Here is a 20,475-nt window from a genome sequence, read left to right on the forward strand (position 1 = left end):
CCATGTCCCATAGGGCATGTGTGTAGCAGCCTTATACTGTGTGTTTAAGAACCGCGGTGTCAGGTTGGCACAGGAAAACATTTGTTTACTAAAAGTGCCAATCCATTTGTAGTCTATCCGGGGAACAGGTTGATAAGAAAATAAGTTACTTACCTGTAACTGTGGTTCTCCAGTATTGGTATCTTTCCTAGATTCACATGCTTGAATCATTCCCCGTCGTCAAAGTGGGAGTCCCACGGTACATAGAAAGCAATAAAGAAAAACTTTTTTTTTTTTTTCATTGTAGTTAATAGGAAAAAATTCAGTTTTGTAACTATCAGCCTCATTAGAAAAAGCCCAAACTGCAGCCAATCAGGCGAGACCACCCCTTTAGAATCCTCAGCACAGAGGCTCAGTCTCTCAGATTTCTCCGCACTAGTGATTACAAGAAAATAAAAGAGGTGAGCCCCTATGGGGAGGAGGGTGGGTTGCATGTGAATCTATGAAAGATACCAATACTGGAGAACCACAGTTACAGGTAAGTAACTTATTTTCTTCTACAGTATTGTGGTATCTTTCATAGATTCACACCCTTGAATCAGAGTAGTCAACAGTAAGAAAGATGGTTGAGTTCTGAACACCAGTAGCATGCCTGTTCACAATTCTTCCTATATTGACTCATATAGGTAATTAAATTATGCTAGTCAACCTTCTAAAAGATTATATACATGAATATATACATATACACATAGATATATCTACATGAAAAAATATTAGTCTGGTAATACATAGATGATGGAGGGTAAAGAGATTGTCTCACCTTATGCAAATAAATTACGTAACACTGCTTGTCCTACCACGGCATCCATCCTGTCAGTAGCTTCCAGGCAGTAGTGCTGGGTGAAGGTGTGGGCACGTGTCCACGTTGCCGCTCTGCAGATCTGGTTCAGAGGGACTCCTGCGAATAGAGCTGCCGAAGTGGATACCGCTCTAGTGGGGTGCGCTCTGACATTGGACGATAACGGCTTCCCTGCTAACTGGTGGCAGAGTTGTATGGTAGAAGAGATCCAGCGTGCTATGGTCTGCTTAGTAACGGTCTTGCCTTTATTGATCCGCCCATAACTAATAAACAGTTGCTCAGATTTACAGAAACTGCTAGTCCTTTGTATATAGAATTTTAAACATCGTTTAATGTCTAGAGAATGTAATTCCCGCTCCGCTTGAGTTTGCGGATTTGGAAAAAAAATTCTCAAAACCACCGGCTCATTTAAATGAAAGGTAGATGGAACCTTGGGGATACATTTTGGATTAGTTCTTAGAATGACCACCTCTGATTTGAATTGGAGAAAAGGTGGTGAGACTGAAAGCCTGGATATCACTAACCCTCTTCGCTGAAGTGAGGGCCAGAAGGAGGGCTGTTTTCAAAGAAATATATTTCAGGTCTGCCTTATGAATAGGCTCAAACGGATGCTTCATTAATTGGGAGAGCACAATATTTAAATGCCACGGAGGTGGGGGACGGTGAATCGGCGGGAACATCCTGAACAAGCCTTTTAGAAATTGCTTTATTATCCTGGATGACCATAAAGATGGTGAGTGTGATGTTCGTCGGAAACGGGATATAGCAGCAAGGTGGACCCTGATAGACGAATGGGAAAGGCCTGATTTAGCTAAATGCAACAGATATGGAAGGATCTGTTCAGGAGAGGACTTTAGAGGATGAACGTTGGAAGTTGAACACCATATGCAGAACCTTTTCCACTTGAACTTATACGTCCTGCTTGTAGATTGAGCTCTGGCACAGGCAAGTACCTCCCTGCAGTCTGAAGGGATATCTAGGCCGTCAAATTCATAGAATTCAGGAGCCAGGCTGATAATCGGAGAGATGTCGGTTTGGGATGACTGACCTGCCCCTGATTCGTTGTTAACCAGTCCGGTAGTGTTCTCAGCCGTATGTGAGGCTGCTCCGAGAGTAATAGAAGTTCTGTGAACCAAAACTGGCGTGGCCATTTGGGAGCAATCAATAGAAGCCGGCATGGCTCCCTCTTCATTTTCTGCAGAAGTCTCGGGATGAGTGGAAGCGGGGGAAAAGCGTATGCATAAATCCCTGACCATTTGATCAAAAACTCATTCCCCTTTGATCTTTTTTGCGGTCGCCAGCTTGCGAAGTGTTGGCATTTTTTGTTGTCTCTGGTCGCAAACCGATCCAGACTGGGCTTGCCCCAACGACGAAAGAGGCGGTCGAGAACTGTCTGATTGAGTTCCCATTCGTGACAGCTGGTTCGAGTCCTGCTTAAGGCATCTGCCCAGGTGTTGGAGATCCCCAGGAGATGTTCTTCTCTGATGGATATCTGATACTGAATCACCCAATGCCACAGTTTCTGTGTTTCTAGCGACAATGCCTGCAATCTTGTACCCCCCTGTTTGTTGAGGTAATGCATGACTGTGGTGTTGTCTGTTCTTATCAAGACTGAGGAACCCCTGATGTTGGTGAGGAAGGACTTGAGCGCCAAGGAAACTGCTCTTAACTCCAATACGTTTATGTGAAGAGTTGACTCCTGAGTGGACCATTTCCCTCTCACTGATCTTGTAAATGTGCGCCCCATCCCTCTAAGGATGCATCTGTTATAATATGCACTGGCTTGTCCTTCAGGAATGAGAGACCTTCCGAGATGAGGGGGGTATCCTTCCACCATTTGAGAGCTTGTTTTGCTGATGGGGTTATTCGAACTACATCATCGAAAGATCCTTCTATTTGTTTCCATTGATTGTCTAATTGCTGTTGATGTGTTCTCATGTGCAGACAACAGTTTTCTATCAAAGGAATGCAAGACGAAAGCATCCCCAGAAAAGACTTGTAAGTCAGAACAGAAGCGGACCTTCTTCTGCTGAGACGTGTTGCTAGATCTTGAAGTCTCTTCCATCTGTTGTGCGAAGCAAAGGCTCTTGCTTGGACTGTGTCCAAGACGGCTCCTAAAAAGGTGATGTTCTGGGAAGGATCTAGGTGAGACTTGGGGTAATTGACTGTTAAGCCTAGTGTCCCGAAGAGAGATAAACATGTCTTTGTGTCCCTGGCAGCTTTTGTCGTTGTTCGTGCTTTTATTAGCCAGTCGTCTAAGTACGGGAACACCTGAATCCCTAGTTGCCTGAGGTAGGCTGCAACTGGTGCCAAAACCTTGGTGAACACTCTTGGGGCCGATCTGAGGCCAAAGGGCAACACTCTGAACTGGCAATGAGTGCCTGCAACCCTGAATCGTAAGAATTTCCGATGACTGGGGTGAATGGGAATGTGGAAATATTCGTCCTGGAGATCTAAGGATGTCATAAAATCCCCCCGGTTGAGTAGGCGTAGGACGTCTTGAAGGGAGATCATGCGAAATGATTGCTTCTTGAGGTATTTGTTGAGAACGAAGATCTAAAATAGGTCTCCAGTCTCCTGTCTTTTTCCGTATAAGGAAGAAGCAGGAGTAAAAACCTGTTTCCCTCTGGTACTTTGCTATCTTAATGGAGAAGGGAGCAATAGAAATCGTACCAATCTGCACCAGAAGTTAGCTGAGATGGGCCGGCGGGGGACCTTTTGGTGGTACATGAGGGGGAGGCTGATTGAATTCTAGTGTATGTCCTCGGTTGACAATATCGAGCACCCATTTGTCTGAAGTAATCTGGGACCACTGGTGGAGAAACTTGGAAATTCTGCCCCCTATTAGAGTGTTGGTATAGGGGCTGGATGCAGGCATCTGATGAAGGTCAGTGTTTCCTTGCTGTCTCTTTGGCTTTATAAGTCGACTTTCCTCTCGCCTGCTGTCTGAAATGTGTGGATGACTGCTGTCGAAAGGTATGTGGCTGTTGCTGGCCAAAGTTGGAACGAAACTGTCCCTGGTAAGAAGAGTATGGACGGTATTGATGTGCGCCGCCTCTATAAGAAAAGCTTCCTCTCCCTCTCGCTCCCCGAAAGGGCTGTCTTTTGTATTGTAATGCTCCCAGAGATCTGGCTGTCTCGGTGTCTGTTTTAATAGATTGCAAAGCATCATCTACATGCTTGCCGAACAAGAGCTCACCATCATAGGGCATGTCTAGTATCTTCAATTGTACCTCTGGTCAAAACGATGTAGCTTTCAGCCACCCTTGACGCCCGAGTACGGCTGCTCCGGCTAACTGGCGGAAATCTGTAGACGAGACGTCTATGGCACAGTCTATAATCTCAGCCGAGATCTTCTCACCCTCCTGTAAAATCTTGCGCGCTTCCGCTCTACTATCTTCTGGTAATAGATCTATAAACTGTGACATATCGGACCACATCTGACGGTCGTACCTTCCCAGGATTGCTAGGGAATTTGCTGCTCTGACTGTAGTGGCCGCCATCGTTGAGAACTTTTCCCCAATCGAATCCAACCGTCGTCCCTCTTTATCTGGGGGGCAGTCAAAGATGAAGATGGATTTCTGGACCTTCTCTGAGCTGCCTGTGATATCACAGAGTCTGGCTTACGGTGACTAACCAAACATGCTGGAGAATTGTCCGGTGCTTTATAATTCTTTTCAAGTCTCGGTGATACTGCTGGTATAGAAGATGGAGTCTGCATGACTGAATGCGTCGACGATAGAGACTTCATCTTCTTACCCGTTGACGGTTTCTTTGCGATCTTCAAGGTGTGAGCAGGTGAGGGACCGTATTTTAAGCTCACCGACGTTATAGTCGTAGATGACAGCGGAGATGAGGTAACCATCATTGGTGACGACGGAGCCGTAAACGTGGCCGTCGCTGTCGATGAAGCAAGACCTGCCGTCGTCGATGCGCTCGTCGACGGTGCCGTCGACTGTGTGGATATCCTGGACGTCGACGGTGGTAGGGAACTTGAAGATCTTTTGAGCTTCTTTTAGGTGGTAGCAGGTGTAGATGGCTCTGAACAAACCTTACCACCAAGTTCCCTGGATGTTGAAGCCTGTTCCTCAGGTCTGTCCTTAAATGCATGCAGCTTCTTGGCTGACTTACTGCTCTTGGGGGAGAAGCTCTCCACAGACTTTTTCCTCTTCTTTGAGGCCACTGATGTGTCGCTGTCCTCCTCCTCAGAAAAAGCTTCTCTGGCTTTTCGTTTCTGAAGCCAAAGTAGGAGCCTGGCTTCTCTGTCTGAGTCTTGTTAGGAAAAGTCCTGCAGATTTTACAGTCTTTGACCTTATGCTCTGGATGGAGAAAGTATATGCATTCCTTGTGAGGGTCCACACAATGAAGCCTTAACTTTCCACAGGTACCACAAGGTCTAAACAAACCTTTTCTTGCTGTAGACATGATGGAAGAAGTACTACAGCAAAAACAAAAGTGAAAGCTGAAGAATATCTCTTGAAGAGAAAGTAAACCGAGCAGAGCTCAGGGAGACTCCCTTACACACGACGTGCGGTAGAAAATCTGAGAGACAGCCTCTGTGCTGAGGATTCTAAAGGGGTGGTCTCGCCTGATTGGCTGAAGTTTGGGCTTTTTCTAATGAGGCTGATAGTTACAAAACTGAATGTGTTTTTTCCTATTGACAATGAAAAAAAAATGAAAAAAAAGGGTTTTCTTTATCTATTTATTGCTTTCTATGTACCATGGGACTCCCACTTCGACGACGGGGAATGATTCAAGCATGTGAATCTATGAAAGATACCACAATACTGGAGAATGAGTGCAAATTAACCCCGTTGGTCGAAGCCTGCACAATTAGACGTTCTGTGGTAAGGTGCTTTGGGAGACCACTTCTCGACTAATTGGTAGACACAAGGAAAATGTTACTTACCCAGTAAGCATCTGTTTGTGACATGTAGGGCTGCAGATTCGCATTCTAGGCATAATCTAGCTATCTAGTGTTGGCCTCTGAAGTGTGCACTTTTTTTCTTCGAAGAAAGTCTTTTGAGTCACAATGTAACACAACAACTCCTCTTGCTGGTTATGCACATGGGCATCAACTCCATTGTTAAGAGTGTTTTCCCACAAGGCAGATTAGGATGGAATGTGAAGCATAGCATATTAAAATGTCCATGCTAAGTTAATGTGTAGTAACTTATAAAAGTAACATGTGTCCAGGGAAGTTAGTGGGTGCATGTAAATCTACAGTACTACATGCCACAAACAGATGCTTACTGGGTAACATTTTCCATTTGAGGAATATGTGGCTACAGATACACATTTAGCATAGACTGAACATCAGTTGTCCTCAATAAGCAGTGGCGAACCTGTGGGGGTTACAGTTGTTTGAAATTGTGTACGTAAAACAGCTTGGCCAACCACTGGCTTCTTGACGGGCTAGCACATCTATACAGTCATGTTTGGTAAATGTATGTGGTAGCTACCTTACATGTGTCAACTACAGGAATATTTTCTAGAAAATCCATTAAAGCTCCTTTTTGTTTTTTCCACGAGTGGAGTGACTTCTAGGAGGGATATACAGAGTTCTTTTAGCTTTAAAATAGTATATTTGAATACATTTGACAACAGATTGTGCAATGCCCGATTTAGAAATGGCCTTTTCTCTAAAGGTTTTCAAAAAGCAACAAAGCTGTTGTGTTTTCCTAAATGGCTTGGTTCTATCAATATAATACATAAGGGCTTGTTTTACATATAGGGTGTGTAGAGCCCTTTCCCCCAACAGATTCAGGTTGGGGAAAAAATGCTGCCAATTCAATAGATTGACTTAAGTTGAATTGAGACACCAACGTTGGAAGAAATGCAGTAGTACTATCTCTATGTAGTTGGAAGAAGGGTTCTTCTAAAGTTAATGCCTGAAGCTCACCAACATGTCGGAGTGAAGTGATGCCAACTAGAAATTATACTTTCCAGGATAAACTGGAGAGGGGAAAAGTGGAGGGGCTCGAAAGGAGGGCCCATTAATCTTGTTAGTACAATATTAAGATTTCAAGTGGCGGGAGGTGGCGCCCTAGAAGGAATGATTCTTAAGACCTAAGATGGCTTTAATGACAGGAGTCCTTAATAGAGAACAGTGTTTGTTTTGTAGAAACACGGCCATTGCTGCTAGGTGTAGCCTTATAAATGTAAAAGCTAGACCAGCAGTATGTTAATGCATAGGTAACAATGTCTTGAACATTGGCTTTTAAAGGATCAATTTGTTTGGAAAGACAGTAGTGGACAAATCTTTTCCACAATGCAAAATAACAAGCACGAGTAGTTGGTTTGAGTGCTTCTTTAAGGATGTCCATACAGGGTTTTGGTAAGTTCAAAAATCCAAATTCTAGGACTTCAGAAGTCCGATCACAAGGTTGAGGGATCTAGGTGTCTGAATTCTCCAGGGTTCTGCATACGATTGTCCTTTCTGTTCGACAGTACCTCATGTGGGACTACTCAGAGTTCTAGGAGACTGGTTAACCATAGTTGGGGGCCCGTGTGGGAGCTACTAGGATGACGGTGAGAGATGTCTGCCGAAGTTTGCAAACCACAAACTGAAGCAGTGGGAAAGGTGGTAAAGAATAAGCAAATACCCCTGACCAACACATTCACAGTCTGTTGCCTTTGGACTGTGGGTGTGGTAACCTGGAATCCAAGCTTGGGCATTTTGCTTTTTCTGCTGTGGGGTCAAGGTCTATTTCTGGGCGATCCCAATCTCCCATTCAAGCACTTGTTGGGATCCCCTGCTGAGGATCTTCAAAGTATTTCTTTCACAGCAAGTACTAAGCTAACAGGTGAATGATTTAACAGTCAATTTCCAAATGGTCTGAGCTAGGTGATGAAGCTGAGGGGAGCTGGTGCCCTCCCCTGCTTATGGAGATTGTACATGGCAGTCATGTTGTCCATACTGATCAAGACTACCTTGCAAATCAGGCGGGGAAGTAAGGCTCTGAGCGCTAGATCAACAGCTAGCAACTCCAGTTACTGATATGGAGATGTTTCTGGCCGAGTGTCCCATGCCCCTGGACAGTGAGATTTTTGTGAATGCACTCCCCAGGCCGTGAGAGGTGGGTTATAGTTCTCTGCAGAACTGGGTCTAAGAAAAGGATGTCCTTTTAGGAGACTGTTGGTGCTCCACCACTGCAGAGTGGCAAAATTGACAGCTGACCAACACTAGATCCTCCAATAGACCCTCCACTTGAGATCATTGTCACACTAAGCACTCCTGCAACAGACACATGTTGAGTCTGGTATGAGGTACTATTGCTATGCAGGACACCATCACACCAATGAGATGTGAGACTTTCCTCGCTGTTACTTGCTGATGAGACTGGATCAGGGTAATAAGCGTCTGAAAGGATTGAATCCGGGAATCACTGGAGTAGGCTATCCGTCTTTGTGAACTAAGGATGGCTCCTAGGTAGGGTTGTATTTGCAGAGACTGGAGATGAGATTTGACTGCACTGATGGTAAATCCTATTTGATGAGGTTTATGATGGCCTGAGTGTGTTGGAAGCCCTATTGATGAGTAGCGCTAATGATGAGCCAATCGTCTAAATAAGGAAAGATATATGTTTTGCCTGCGCATGTGGGCTGCTCCAACTACTACTGTGAGAAATTTGGTGAAAACTCTGGGGGCGGTTGTGACCCCAAACAGAAGGACCTTGAATTGGAAATACTGCCCATTTATTACAAACCTGAAGTATCGTTGATGCACCAGGTAAATGAGTGGGTTGATAGGTGTCCTTCAGGTCAAGTAAGGTCACATTGTTGTAGTAACAGAATGACATCTTGAATAATGACCATGTGAAAGTGCTCTGTGCGAATATATTCGTTTAGGGGTCTGAGGTCCTATACTGATCTTAAGGACCCGTCCTTTTTGGGAATAAGGAAGTAGTGAATAGACTCCTGTGCCTTGCTGGTGTGTTGGCACTGCTTCTATAGAACTTTTTTTTTTGTTTTTGTTTTTTAAAGACGTGCCTCAACGTCCTTGAGTAACTGTTGAAGTTTGTGAGTTGTAATGTTTGGAGGTGTGAAAGTGAGCTCTAGACAATAAACATGTTGGATAATATCCAACACTCATTGGTGAAGGTTATGTTGTGCCAGACAAGAAAGAACCCTGATAGTCACCCACCGACAGTTGTTGAGTAGTCTGGGGGACGGTTGGCATATCTGGGTTTGGTGGTGGCGGCGGCAGAGTGTTTGGTGAAACCACCCTTACCTAGTCCCTTGGAATTAATGCTCCTATAAGAGCCTTCTGTATCATCCCTGGGTGAGGTGATCTGTGCCTGGAAACACTGGCAGGAGGTGAAGGTCTCTGGGGAGGTGGTTTTGGATTCTCTGCGATAAGAGGATCAACAAAAGGAGCCATGTTGCAGTGGAGTCTGAAACCCCCCCATGGCCTTAGCAGACTCATTAGCCTTTTTAATCTTTTTTAGAAGGGTGTCGACCTGGGGACCAAAAAGGTGTTTACCCTAAAGGGGAAAGCCTAAGGTTCTCCTAAGTCAGGCATGTCTTCTCAGGAGTACACTGGAATGTATGCCTCTAACTGCTGTGTCAGCAGCATCAAGGGTGCAGCGAATCAGTCTTGAATACAAACGTTTACTACGAAGGCAAACTGGTATGCTCGTCTTTTGTGCCCCTCAGTTATGTTGTAGGATCTCCCCCATCCCATCCCAGTGGGCCCTATCATAACGTGATGAGTCCAATGGAGTTTGTGATTATCCAATGGTTGGCAGATTGTGCAGTGACATGTTAACCTGCAGCATCTATTTTATGGCTCTCCTTAGCAGATAGGGGTGTTCACCAGATGTTTGAGAGTTAGCCTTCTTACGAGCAGTGGCCATAACTAGAGAGTCAGACGAAGCTGCACTTTGATGTATGTAGAGTCAATAGGTGATGGTTTGTAATTTTTGTCAACCCTGGGTTTGATCAATTTGCACCTGACAATGTCATTAAAAATAATTTGTGTGTGTCTGAGCATTCCTTTTAACATTGGCAGATACGGTGGCGAACGCGGAGTAGAGGAGTGTTTCAAATAAAAAAAATCATCCTCTAAAGGCTATGTGCACCCTACCCATGAAGTCATGGTAGGTGGAAGTGTCAGACAGGCAGGGTTTGGCTGGATAAATATCTGTGGCCATATTTATTGATGGATTTGCATAATAAGTCCCACAGATCGTCCTGCATTGGGGATGGAATAATCATTCCCCCATCCCCTGTGTACGAATGTAGGGATCCCTGAGGGGAGTCACTTGTGGCGTGACCAGGTGAAAGGTGGTCATGGAGTGTAGTGCGCAGTTGGCACTGGTGGTGCGCTGATGCGCAGCGGACTGGTAGCCTTGTCTTGCTTTTTCTTTGGAGGAGTGGGAAGCTCTAAGGCTAACTCAAAAGATAATTGCCTTTTTGCAGATTGCAAGCCGGAATGAGGAGGTGTCCCAATGATTCGGCCAGTGTATGAGTATCACTATTTGCTTTTGGTGTGAGTCCAACTCATGCTGGAGTTTTTCAAGCACTGGTTCCACCAGCTCAAAAGGATGCTTGAAAAAGGTATTAATTTTGAGCTCCAAAGTGGATTTCGACACTGGAATTTTCGCCACTGACTGTTTCAGATCATAGGCTGACTTTTTAGGTGCAGAGGTGGAAAGTTGTTTCAACACTAAAGTTTTTGGATCCGAGGGTCAGCCGAAGTACGAAGTAGTGGCTTCAGGTCAAGGACATACTGTTTTTTCAGCACTGAGGGTCGGCGTGTCCAAACAGATGGACGGTGCTGCCCATGGCCCGAAGGCAGTGGTGGTCCCAACATCAGTGTCTGGTCGATTAGGGACAGGCAGGTGACCCTTTGTTGAGACAAGCTGTGTTTGAGGTGGAGGATGGGGATAGTACTCATAGGTTGCCCTAAACACCTGACAAGAGTTCTCTGACACAGCTCCATGTCAAAACTGGAGCTGTGTCAGAGAACTGAGGTCAGGCATTTACTCGGCACTGCATAGTGACATCTAAGAGTTGAGTTATTCGAGCTCTAAGCCTTTTCTTTTAACAAAAAGACCTGCAGTCCTCACAGGTCGCTTCTTCAAGCGCAAGGGAAAGGCACAAAGTGGACACCTGGTGGAGATTGGTGAGTGGAAACTTGGTATAGCAATGAGGACAAAAGTGGAAAGGCGTCAGTTCCATCACTGAGCGAACATCTCCTGGAGGGAACGCCAAAGAGGAATCCTGCCTCGAAGGGCGAAGCCCTAAAGGGACTACAGGTAAATTGAGTTGCCCGGACCAATTCAACATTGATGCACTTGAGTAATGTAAACAGAAAGATCTGCGATCAAAATAATACAGACAGTATTCAGTAAAGTAACAGACAATGGAGTCTAACTGGAGCAGAGGTGCACACTTCTGAACCAGACAGCAAAAGAAAACAAACAATGGAGTCGATACCCATGCGCATTACCAAAAAGAGGAGGAATCACTACTTTGTGACTCAACAGTTTCTTCGAAAAAAAATAAAATCTTGCACACTTTAGAGCCCAACATCAGATGGTGAGATTATGCTAGGAATGTGTATCTACAGCCACACATGCTCTCTAACCTAGGTACAGAGGATAGCCCAGCCCTTTCCCTGACTCACAGAAGTGCCCCGGAGCCAGAGACAGGAGAATTAAGAGCCGGACTCAACACCCCATCACGAGATAAGACACTGACTGCAGGGACCAGTTGGTTGCTCTTTTCCTGGACATACTAAGGGCCAGATGTAGCAAACTTGGAAATTGCGACTTGCAATTTGCGAGTCGGTGCGACTCGCAAATTGCAAGTCGCAATTTCCAATGCAGAACGGTGTCTCAGACACCGTCTGCGAGTCGGTATGGGGTCGCAATGACTCACCTCATTAATATTAATGAGGTGGGTCGCAAATTGCAGCCCCATACAGACTATGGGCACTCGCAAACATGGAGGCCTGCTGTAGTCAGCAGACCTCCATGTTTGTGACTGCTTTTAAATAAAGCATTTTTTTTTTTTTTTAAAGGAAAACGAGCTGCACTTAAAAAAAAACAAAAAAACGAAACCTTTAGTTTCGGAATTTTTTCAGGGCAGGTAGTGGTCCCTTGGACCACTACCTACCCTGAAAAAATATTTGTGGGTCCATTCACAAAGTGGAAGGGGTCCCATAGGGACCCCTTCCAATTTGCGAGTGGGTTACCATCCACTTGAAGTGGATGGTAACTGCGACACCATTTGCGACCGCAGTATTGCATACCACTCCGAATCGCAAATAGGAAGGGAACACCCCTTCCTATTTGCGATTCTGAAATGCATATTGCGAGTCGGTCCCGACTCGCAATATGCATTTCTGAATAGGAAACTGGAATTTGCGAGTCGCAAACGGCAATTTTTGCCGTTTGCGACTCGCAAATAGTTTCCTGCATCTGGCCCTAAATCCCTTAACGCACAATGGGCAATACTGGTCTATACCTTTATGGTAGGATTAAGCAAAAACCTAAAGCTCCGGCCTCTCTTATGTGCTACTTCCCCCAGCGAAACAAAGTGCTGCACGGAAATTGTTCTAATTTTTTCTCGTTCCCGGAAGATGCCAGGGACTGGCTGGAGATTCAACGTGCTGAGTTTCAGCGTGGTCGTCGGAACTGCTACCAGATAGCTTGAAGTGGTTGAAAATCTGTTCCCGCATCAACCAGGAAAAACAGGTGTAGGCGATGATCTGCATCAGGGACAAAGGTGGTGATCGAACGAGATGGTAATTTAGACCTCGAACGGCAGTAACAGGAGAGAGGCAGCCTGGGCGCTGGTGGAACTGGTTACTTCACCTGTGCCCTATGGAGCTGGCTTGGATGTGATGGACACGCTGATCATGGAGTCAGAGACTGCCATGGATTAATGGAGGATGCGGTCACAGGCTGTAGCCACACCAGGTGACATCTGGGAGTTCTGGATGGATCTGATGGCAGGTACAGGCTGGATGGGCCCTGCACCACAAAGTATTGATATATTATGTATTCGTCTCTCGCCCGAGACTCTCGAAGAGAACAACTTTGTCATTTGACATTGGCCAGATGGCAAATAACACGGAGACTTGTGGCATGGGCTGATCTTGGTGGGGCCCACTGGGGCTGCTTCATTAATTGGGGCCATTGACATGCAGTAGCCTAGTCCCAGTCTTCCCCTCCTCCTCTCTCCGTCCTTTCCTTGTCCTCTTAATATTCCCCTTCATTTTTCCAAATTGTTTTTTTTACCTTCCTCAGTTCTGGGGTGTTTGTTGGGGTGAGGTTGAATGTGCAGATCTGTAGTGTTACCACAGTGGTTGGACTCCATGTCATGCCACCTTAGGGCTCGCCTGGTCACACCACACCTTATTGGATCCTGGATGTAGTCCGAACCAGGAAAATCCTGCACACATAGTTCTGTCACTGTGTTAGGTTACTGAGAGGGTACTGCTTTACATGGGTGGGGAGACACTATTTTGGTTCCATTGTATTTACCTGGGGTGGGTGTTGTGTGGTAAGCTGTTTTTTCAAGTTTCAATACAAGTAGTGCAGTGATGTTTTTGGTATGGTGGGAGGAGGCCATATCTGGGGTGTTGGAGGGGGACAGACAGGGTATGGGGCAGCAGACTTACCTAACCTAGCCTTAGATGGGCAAGAATATTTGGTTTCTTACGTGCAACACGAGACCTGAATTCATTTTGCAAAGAGGTACAGTACTCACTCATCTCGGGGGAGTGGAGGTCCACGAACTGCAAAGAAGTTGAATGGGGTAGCTCTTTTCATCCACATACTTCTCCTATGCCAGAGGAGTACCCATATGGGTGGCACCTGTTGTCCCGTTTCAGTTGTGCAGCTACACTGCAGATGTCGCATGGCGTTATGTGCTCCTCCAAGACAGGTTAGATGGTGGCAAATTTTATAGGCAACTGGAGGCAGAATTAATACCTTATGTGGGTATGCCTATCATGTGGACAGGAGACCAACTGTGGTCTTGATGGCAGGCTGGACAGAGATTCAGCCTAAAACCTAGGCCACCAGATGTAAGCTGGAGCAGGAAGTGCAGGTATGAGAGGATTCTCTTACCAGACTGCAACAGCGATCGCTGGGACCAATGGTGGCAGGTGTTGATCAGATAGAGGCACAGATGTGTGGCTGCTGCTTGGGACAGACTGGACTGTCATGTGCGTAAAGATTATACAGAGACTGGTGTGATACTTCGGTGCGCATGTTGATGTGGCTCCTCATACGGGAGCCGCTCTAGACATCGATCCTTGCCCTTAACCCGGCAGGTAATAGGTTGGCCTGGGGTAGGCAGCAATTAATGCCCTACTGAGAGACCATTTATCCAGGGTATTTGCAAGACTGGCAGACTTGGGGGACACGAGACACCAGGTTTTCTGGACCAGGTTAAGATCCCCCCCCCCCCTCACCCCACCTAACGAAGGCCCAGGCAGAGGTTTTAGATGAGCATATTCAAATAGAGGAGTTGCAAGAGGCTCTTTGGACATGGCCCAGGGTAAATGTCCAGGTTCTGATGGTCTTCCAGTCGAATACTAACAGGGGTATTCCACCTCTCTATTATCATCATTGCTGGGCACCCTTGGGTGAGGCTCGTATGAATGGTATCCTACCAACCCACATGCAAGAAGCCCTCATAATTATGCTCCTGAAACCCCGTAAGGACCCTGCATACCTGGGCTAATATCAGACACTGGAGATAGACTTGGTCGGCACTGGAGGGCTGGGGCATGAGGGTGGGTGACACGACGCACACTGTCCCAATGTATGCAGATGACATTCTGATATACATAACCGACCCGAGGCAATCGGTACCTCATCCCCTACACCTTATGGACAAGTTTAGAGTGGTGTCAGGACTCTCTTAACAGGCACAAGAGTAATAATCCCCGTACACCCCCCCCCCCCCCACACACACACACACACACACACACATAGCGTCCTTGGCCGAGAAGGAGGCAAGTCTTCCTGCAGCTGGTCTGCCATGGGAAACAAGAATTTTGTTACTTGGTGATGCAGGTGACACAACATGCCTACAATTGATCTTAATATGGAGAGAGTGTTGGAGGGCCTCGAAACCTCAGTAAAATGGCACACACTGCATCTGTCATGAATAGGGAAGCACTGAGTAAAATGGTACTATTGCCCAGATGCCTCTACTCCATGCAAAACTCATTCTTCATACTACCAGCTTCCCTCTTCAAAAGACTGGATGACTTATTGGTGTCCCTGGTGTGGGCAGGACAGCAGAGCAGGATCTGACTGGCAATCATAAAAATGGACATGGGGAAGGCCTGTGTCTCCCAAACTTAGTTACACTGCCTGGAGGGGGATACTCCAATACGCTGCCATGTGGTGCGATGACAACTCTAACTGGGAAAAGCTACTGCTTGAGAGGCTCTAACGTCAAAGGACCTCCCCAAGACCCGCAAAGAGGCAGTAGACAGCCAGCAGACACCCCCCTTATAGTCAGACAGGTCTCACAGTCTTGGGAAAGAACAGTCACCCTCGACCTGCGGCGGGCACCCTATGCAAAGCTACTTCCTATTAGGTGGGTACGCCCATACAGACACATACAGGACTCAAAGGACGTCACATGTTAGGTGGAGGGAGATTTATACCTGAATGCCGCATTTATCACATTAGAGGAGGCAGGCATACACTACAGCATAGGTCCCAGGCAGTTTCTGCACTATGCCAACCCATCAACCAACTCTGGAACGGTGGATGACTTTCCCGGCCTAAATCAAAGAATCTGACATCCTGAGGATGATGCTGGATGCCGAGTCCACCAAGGCTATCATCTACCAGCTATATACAGCCCTAATGGAAGATAGGCAAGTAGATGTGACAAATGGGGTGAGACAAATGGGACAGGGACCTGGAAGACCCCCTCTCAGACAGGGAGCGGAGGAGAGCCTGGGCCCTGGTGAGGGAGGTAGCCAGTAACACCACTTCTGTTATGTGCACAGGGCTTATCTAACACCACATCGATTGCACAGGGTGTACAGAATGCGCTCCGCTGCGTGCACGAGATGTGGAGCCGCCCCTGCGGACTTTAGAAATTATGTGGGCCTTTAGGAGAATAGGTTCATTTTGGGAGGAATTAGTGCAGCATATAAGGAGAGTAACAAGTGTAAACAATACCTTCACATTGCAACACTGCTTGTTTGGGCTGCTGCCACTCCTGAAAACTGGGACCAAGATGAGGGATAGGTTCACTCACCTGGGACTGCTCTTAGCCAGTCGGTGCATTACTATTCACTGAGCTAGCCTGGCATCACCAGTGGAAAACAAATGGAGGGCAGGTCTACTGAAGTGGGCGGTGACTAAAGAATGCAAAATTCGTAGAGTCCACACTGATGACTGCAGAACTAGACATAGAACTATGGGCTACCATGATGGGACACCTGGATCCCGATGGGTCAACTGGGACTGTAGACCTGGACACACTGCCAGCTACAAACAAAACTAGACCTAACTGATGGGGGAAATCGCCGCAGTCGCCAAGCCAACGTCTCTACATCTGAGCCTTCCTGGACATTCCCTACAGCCCAAAATGAATGGATCAGTAAGTGACGGTTGGTATGCAAGTACATGCCTGGGATGGTCGCGTGAATGGGGCGGGTTGTGTTGTTAAGCCCAGTGGATGCACCTCTGTTGGTTGCCCCTCCTCCTCCATCAAAGACTCATGAAAAAGATAGGCTGACCAACATGGGTACACAAGGGACCACAGTGTGTTAGATGGTGTTTTGCTAGCTCCCAAGCTGGCAACCCCCTCCTACCCTTTTCTCCAATTCACATAGCAGACTGGGCTCATTCTCTCACCTACTTCGTCTTCTCCACCCTTCTGCAATGCCTATCACGTGTGGGGAAGATGGAGATGTGTGTGCTGTACAACATCTCTCTCCCACCCACCCTTTCTCTCATTTTAGGGGATGAGAGTCAACACTGAGCTTTCCCTTTGTTATTACTCAATTTCTCTTGTTCACATCAGTATGTATTCTGTCGATTTTCTTTTTCTCCTTATTTTACAACATTAAGTGTCATATTACTTGTAAAATCTGTTTTTTTTTGTTGATTTTTTTTTAAAGCCTGTAGTTTTTGTGTAGGACACATCCCTAAAACACGTTTAGAAAGAAAATTGAAAATGGCAAAGGCTGTGGATCCACATATCCACTCCCATCTTTTGACACTTAAACCAAGGAAATGACCTTAGTTGACAGAGGTGGCATTTATGTGTAGCTCCTTTCTTTAATTTCAGGTGTGGTATGCAACTAGCACAGTAGTATCACCCCACCTTCTAAAACGCAGGATCACTACTGAAAAATTCTTCAGGCTGGTGCCACAAGGATGCTCTAAAGGTGAGGTATCTGCAGTTAGAATCCTTCATCAGAATACCTCTGTTACTTGGAGAATGGAGAAATGCAGCAAAAAGCCCACTTATCAGGGATGAATTTCTTTATGTCCATCTTAGCTTATGTGTTGGGTTGTTCTCAGACCACCTCTGTACCCTACATACCTTAAACAAGTTTCTATTCTTCCTACATGCCAGAGGATGCAATCTTCAAATTATAAAACATAAAAGAGGATATTATGAACGCATAAAACGCTTCCTCAATTAAAATAACTCACATTCATAGCAGCAATGTCGTTTTCATAGGATTCCCTGATTTTCTTCATTATTTCTTCCTCAGCCTTGGCACAAGCTTCAATAGTGCCTTTTACTGTAATGGTGCGTTCTGGATTATATAACGTCAAGTCCTGTAACCTTAAGCAAAAAGGACAATAACTGCTTAAAATACCGCAAACAAATTGCATATATCACCAAAGATTAGCAGGCAAAGACTTACGGGGAGATTGTGATTTTAGTGTCAGTATCTTGTTCAATTTTCTTGAGGTTCCTTCCTTCTTTGCCAATGAGTCGGCCAACAAAATTATTGTGTGCTAAAATTTTCAAAGGGATTTCTTCAGTACTGCAAAACAATGAAATGAATATTCCAAAAATAAATGTACGTCACTTACTTTTATGAAAGAATAATCAACTAAGGGGGTGGACTTGCAGCATATAGTAGGTCACCTATTTTCAAACACTAAAATTGTACATTGTCTAATTCACACAATAAACAAATATCGCCCTGCATTTTATATTCACAACTTTGATCTTCCTGAGCTGAAATAAGGAATATAAGCAGCAAAGTAGCCCCTCTGAAAGTATAAGGTGCAAATTAGGACTGCATAGCGCAAAACACGTGGGGACGGCAAATGGTGACTTCAGCATGGTACATTTCTCTTTACCGGGTGTTGCTAAATCATTGACGGCAGCTTCAGAAATGAAGAATCTGGAGTGAAATAAATCCATAATTTTGGACAAATCGGATTAGGACAAACTGAGGTAACTGGGAGTATGGTAATCAATTAAAAGTATCTGCATAATATTGTAAAAATCCAGGAAAAAAGCGTAAAACTGATCAGGGACATGTGTTGAAACGTCAAGTTCTTACATGTTACATTGATGTGTCTCAGTTTACTCTGTGGAGAGACAAGAAACTAATCAGTGCAGTGTACAATTTATATTTCAGAGTTTTAAGGTGTAGGTAGCTTTTTCTCAATTTTTTTTGATCGAACCCTTAGTATAATACACATACAGAGTAAGGAAAAGAGTTGTAAGGAAATTTCCTATTAAGACAAGCGCGGTTTTCCAAATGAGGACCGTGGTTGTTAGCCGTGAGAGAGCGTAGACCCATACTCAAAATGAACATGAAATGTTTAAGAACTAATGCATAATAATGCCGCATAGAAAATGTATTAATGTGCTTTTGCTAAACGTGTGCTGAAATGTACCCACGGGGAGTGGCCGCCAATATATACAGGGGATTAATGAAACTGACTAATAATAATGAAAATGAGATGTTAATGTATGATTTTGCACTAATATTAAAAGGTATATGTTAAGGTTTCGCTAATAAATCATTAGGCTTTAGTTAGCATGAGTCGAGGTATAGCTGCCCGGTTTCATATTAAATGTGTTTTTCTAATGTGCAGTGTGCTGACTTGCTGAAGGACATGTACTCGTACTTTTCCAAAGCTAAAGGATGAGATGTAACCGTAGTAGATCCGTTCCCATGAAATTTGACTTGCTCAGAGAAACATTTTTGCTGAATGCAACACTGTAGACTAGTAACAGGGACAAGGTTGCCTGAACCGGTACAGACAATGGACCTACTGACTGAAGATGCGAAAAGAACCACAAGAGTATGAAATTATACTGGACATCCTACCCGCTGGAGACGTCAATCATAAGAACCAATAAACTACGTGAGACCTGTTATGGGGTGACAATTTTGATGAAATCATTGCAAACCCATTGGATGGAGATAATGGGGTGCCAACCCCATCCAATCAAAAATTAGGGGACTGTACAACAGAAAAGGGATAAAAACCTTTGACACAAGGAGCCATTTAGGAGAGAGGGGGAGATGCCATTGCAAACGTTTGTTTTGACCCAGACACTTTGTCACACTGCATAGAGACTTTGTTGTTTGGTTCTTCAAACCATCCTTGTCCTTATCTTGCCCGTTTTATACTTTTCCTCCTTATGAGGGAAGTGTCCTTCTTACCCATCTTGCTGCATTCCCTGTCTGATGGCGAATCAACTGGTGTCCTGAGGACGAAGACTGAATCTGTATGCTGACCCAATACGGAGGGTAACTATATGATAATGAAATTGTAATTGTCTGATTGCCTTTCCTTTCTAGGTACCAACTGCTTCTTTTGACCGAGACCATAGCTAGATGTTTTCTAAATTGGTGTTACCAAATTGTTTTGCATGAATCCCAACATGCCAATGCTAATTCGAGGTTAGTTAAGGGGTTCACTAAACGGACGCAATTAAACAAATGACTGGTTCAATGCTTTATTGAATGATGCATTAATGATACTCAGCTAAAGTTAACCTATTTTGACGTTGTGCTATGTTCTAATGTTTGTGATCTTTGCTTTGATGAAATCTTATTCGAGTTGCCATATTATGACAATGCCGATGTGTTTCATGGTTTTGAGACTAATAAACTTGCTAGTAGAATTGTAATCAATAGGGAATAAATATCACATAATCGTACAAAACTGGTGTGGTTATTCATGACTGAAAGGTCATGGTGGTTTCGGAGTCTTATTGATGACGTTATTGACATATTGATTGACATGGTGATTAGTTATCTCGTCCTAAGGTGTCTTCAATCAGGGTCAAAAGATTCATTGGCCTAAAACGAGTCCCAGAGAGAATACATTTTATTAGAAAGGGACGCGTTAGCAGCCGCATCCAGGAATAGCTGCCTCTGTCATATTATATCTTGTCCATCACTGTGGACAGTTCTAAAGAACTGGGACTGACAAACAAGTGAAGTCTTAATTATATCTGTAGGGATTTGAGAAGTACATAATCTTTACATGCTTTTTTTGGATCATATGAAAGTGTACATTAGGAGTGACTGTAGCAGAGTACAGAGCTATTTGAGGAATGAGATCCTAAAGTACATTTGTTAAGCCCTAGGCTGAGTGGAACAAGCACACCGGTGGGAAAAGCATAACATCTATTTGGGTATTTTCCCAATCAAC

General features: G+C 44.9%; 1 protein-coding gene across 1 annotated transcript in view; it reads right to left on the reverse strand.

The window, feature by feature from the left end:
* Window positions 1-20,475, reverse strand: part of IGF2BP3 (insulin like growth factor 2 mRNA binding protein 3) — a 515,178-nt gene that overhangs the window by 173,572 nt on the left and 321,131 nt on the right. Inside the window, exons 8-9 of the mRNA XM_069211519.1 lie at window positions 17,712-17,834; window positions 17,494-17,629 (exon numbers count right to left, since the gene is read on the reverse strand). Of these exons, the coding sequence (XP_069067620.1) occupies window positions 17,494-17,629; window positions 17,712-17,834 (259 nt within the window). The remainder of the gene's footprint in view (window positions 1-17,493; window positions 17,630-17,711; window positions 17,835-20,475) is intronic.

The sequence above is a fragment of the Pleurodeles waltl genome, chromosome 10 (genome assembly GCF_031143425.1).
Source record: "Pleurodeles waltl isolate 20211129_DDA chromosome 10, aPleWal1.hap1.20221129, whole genome shotgun sequence".
Taxonomy (NCBI): domain Eukaryota; kingdom Metazoa; phylum Chordata; class Amphibia; order Caudata; family Salamandridae; genus Pleurodeles; species Pleurodeles waltl.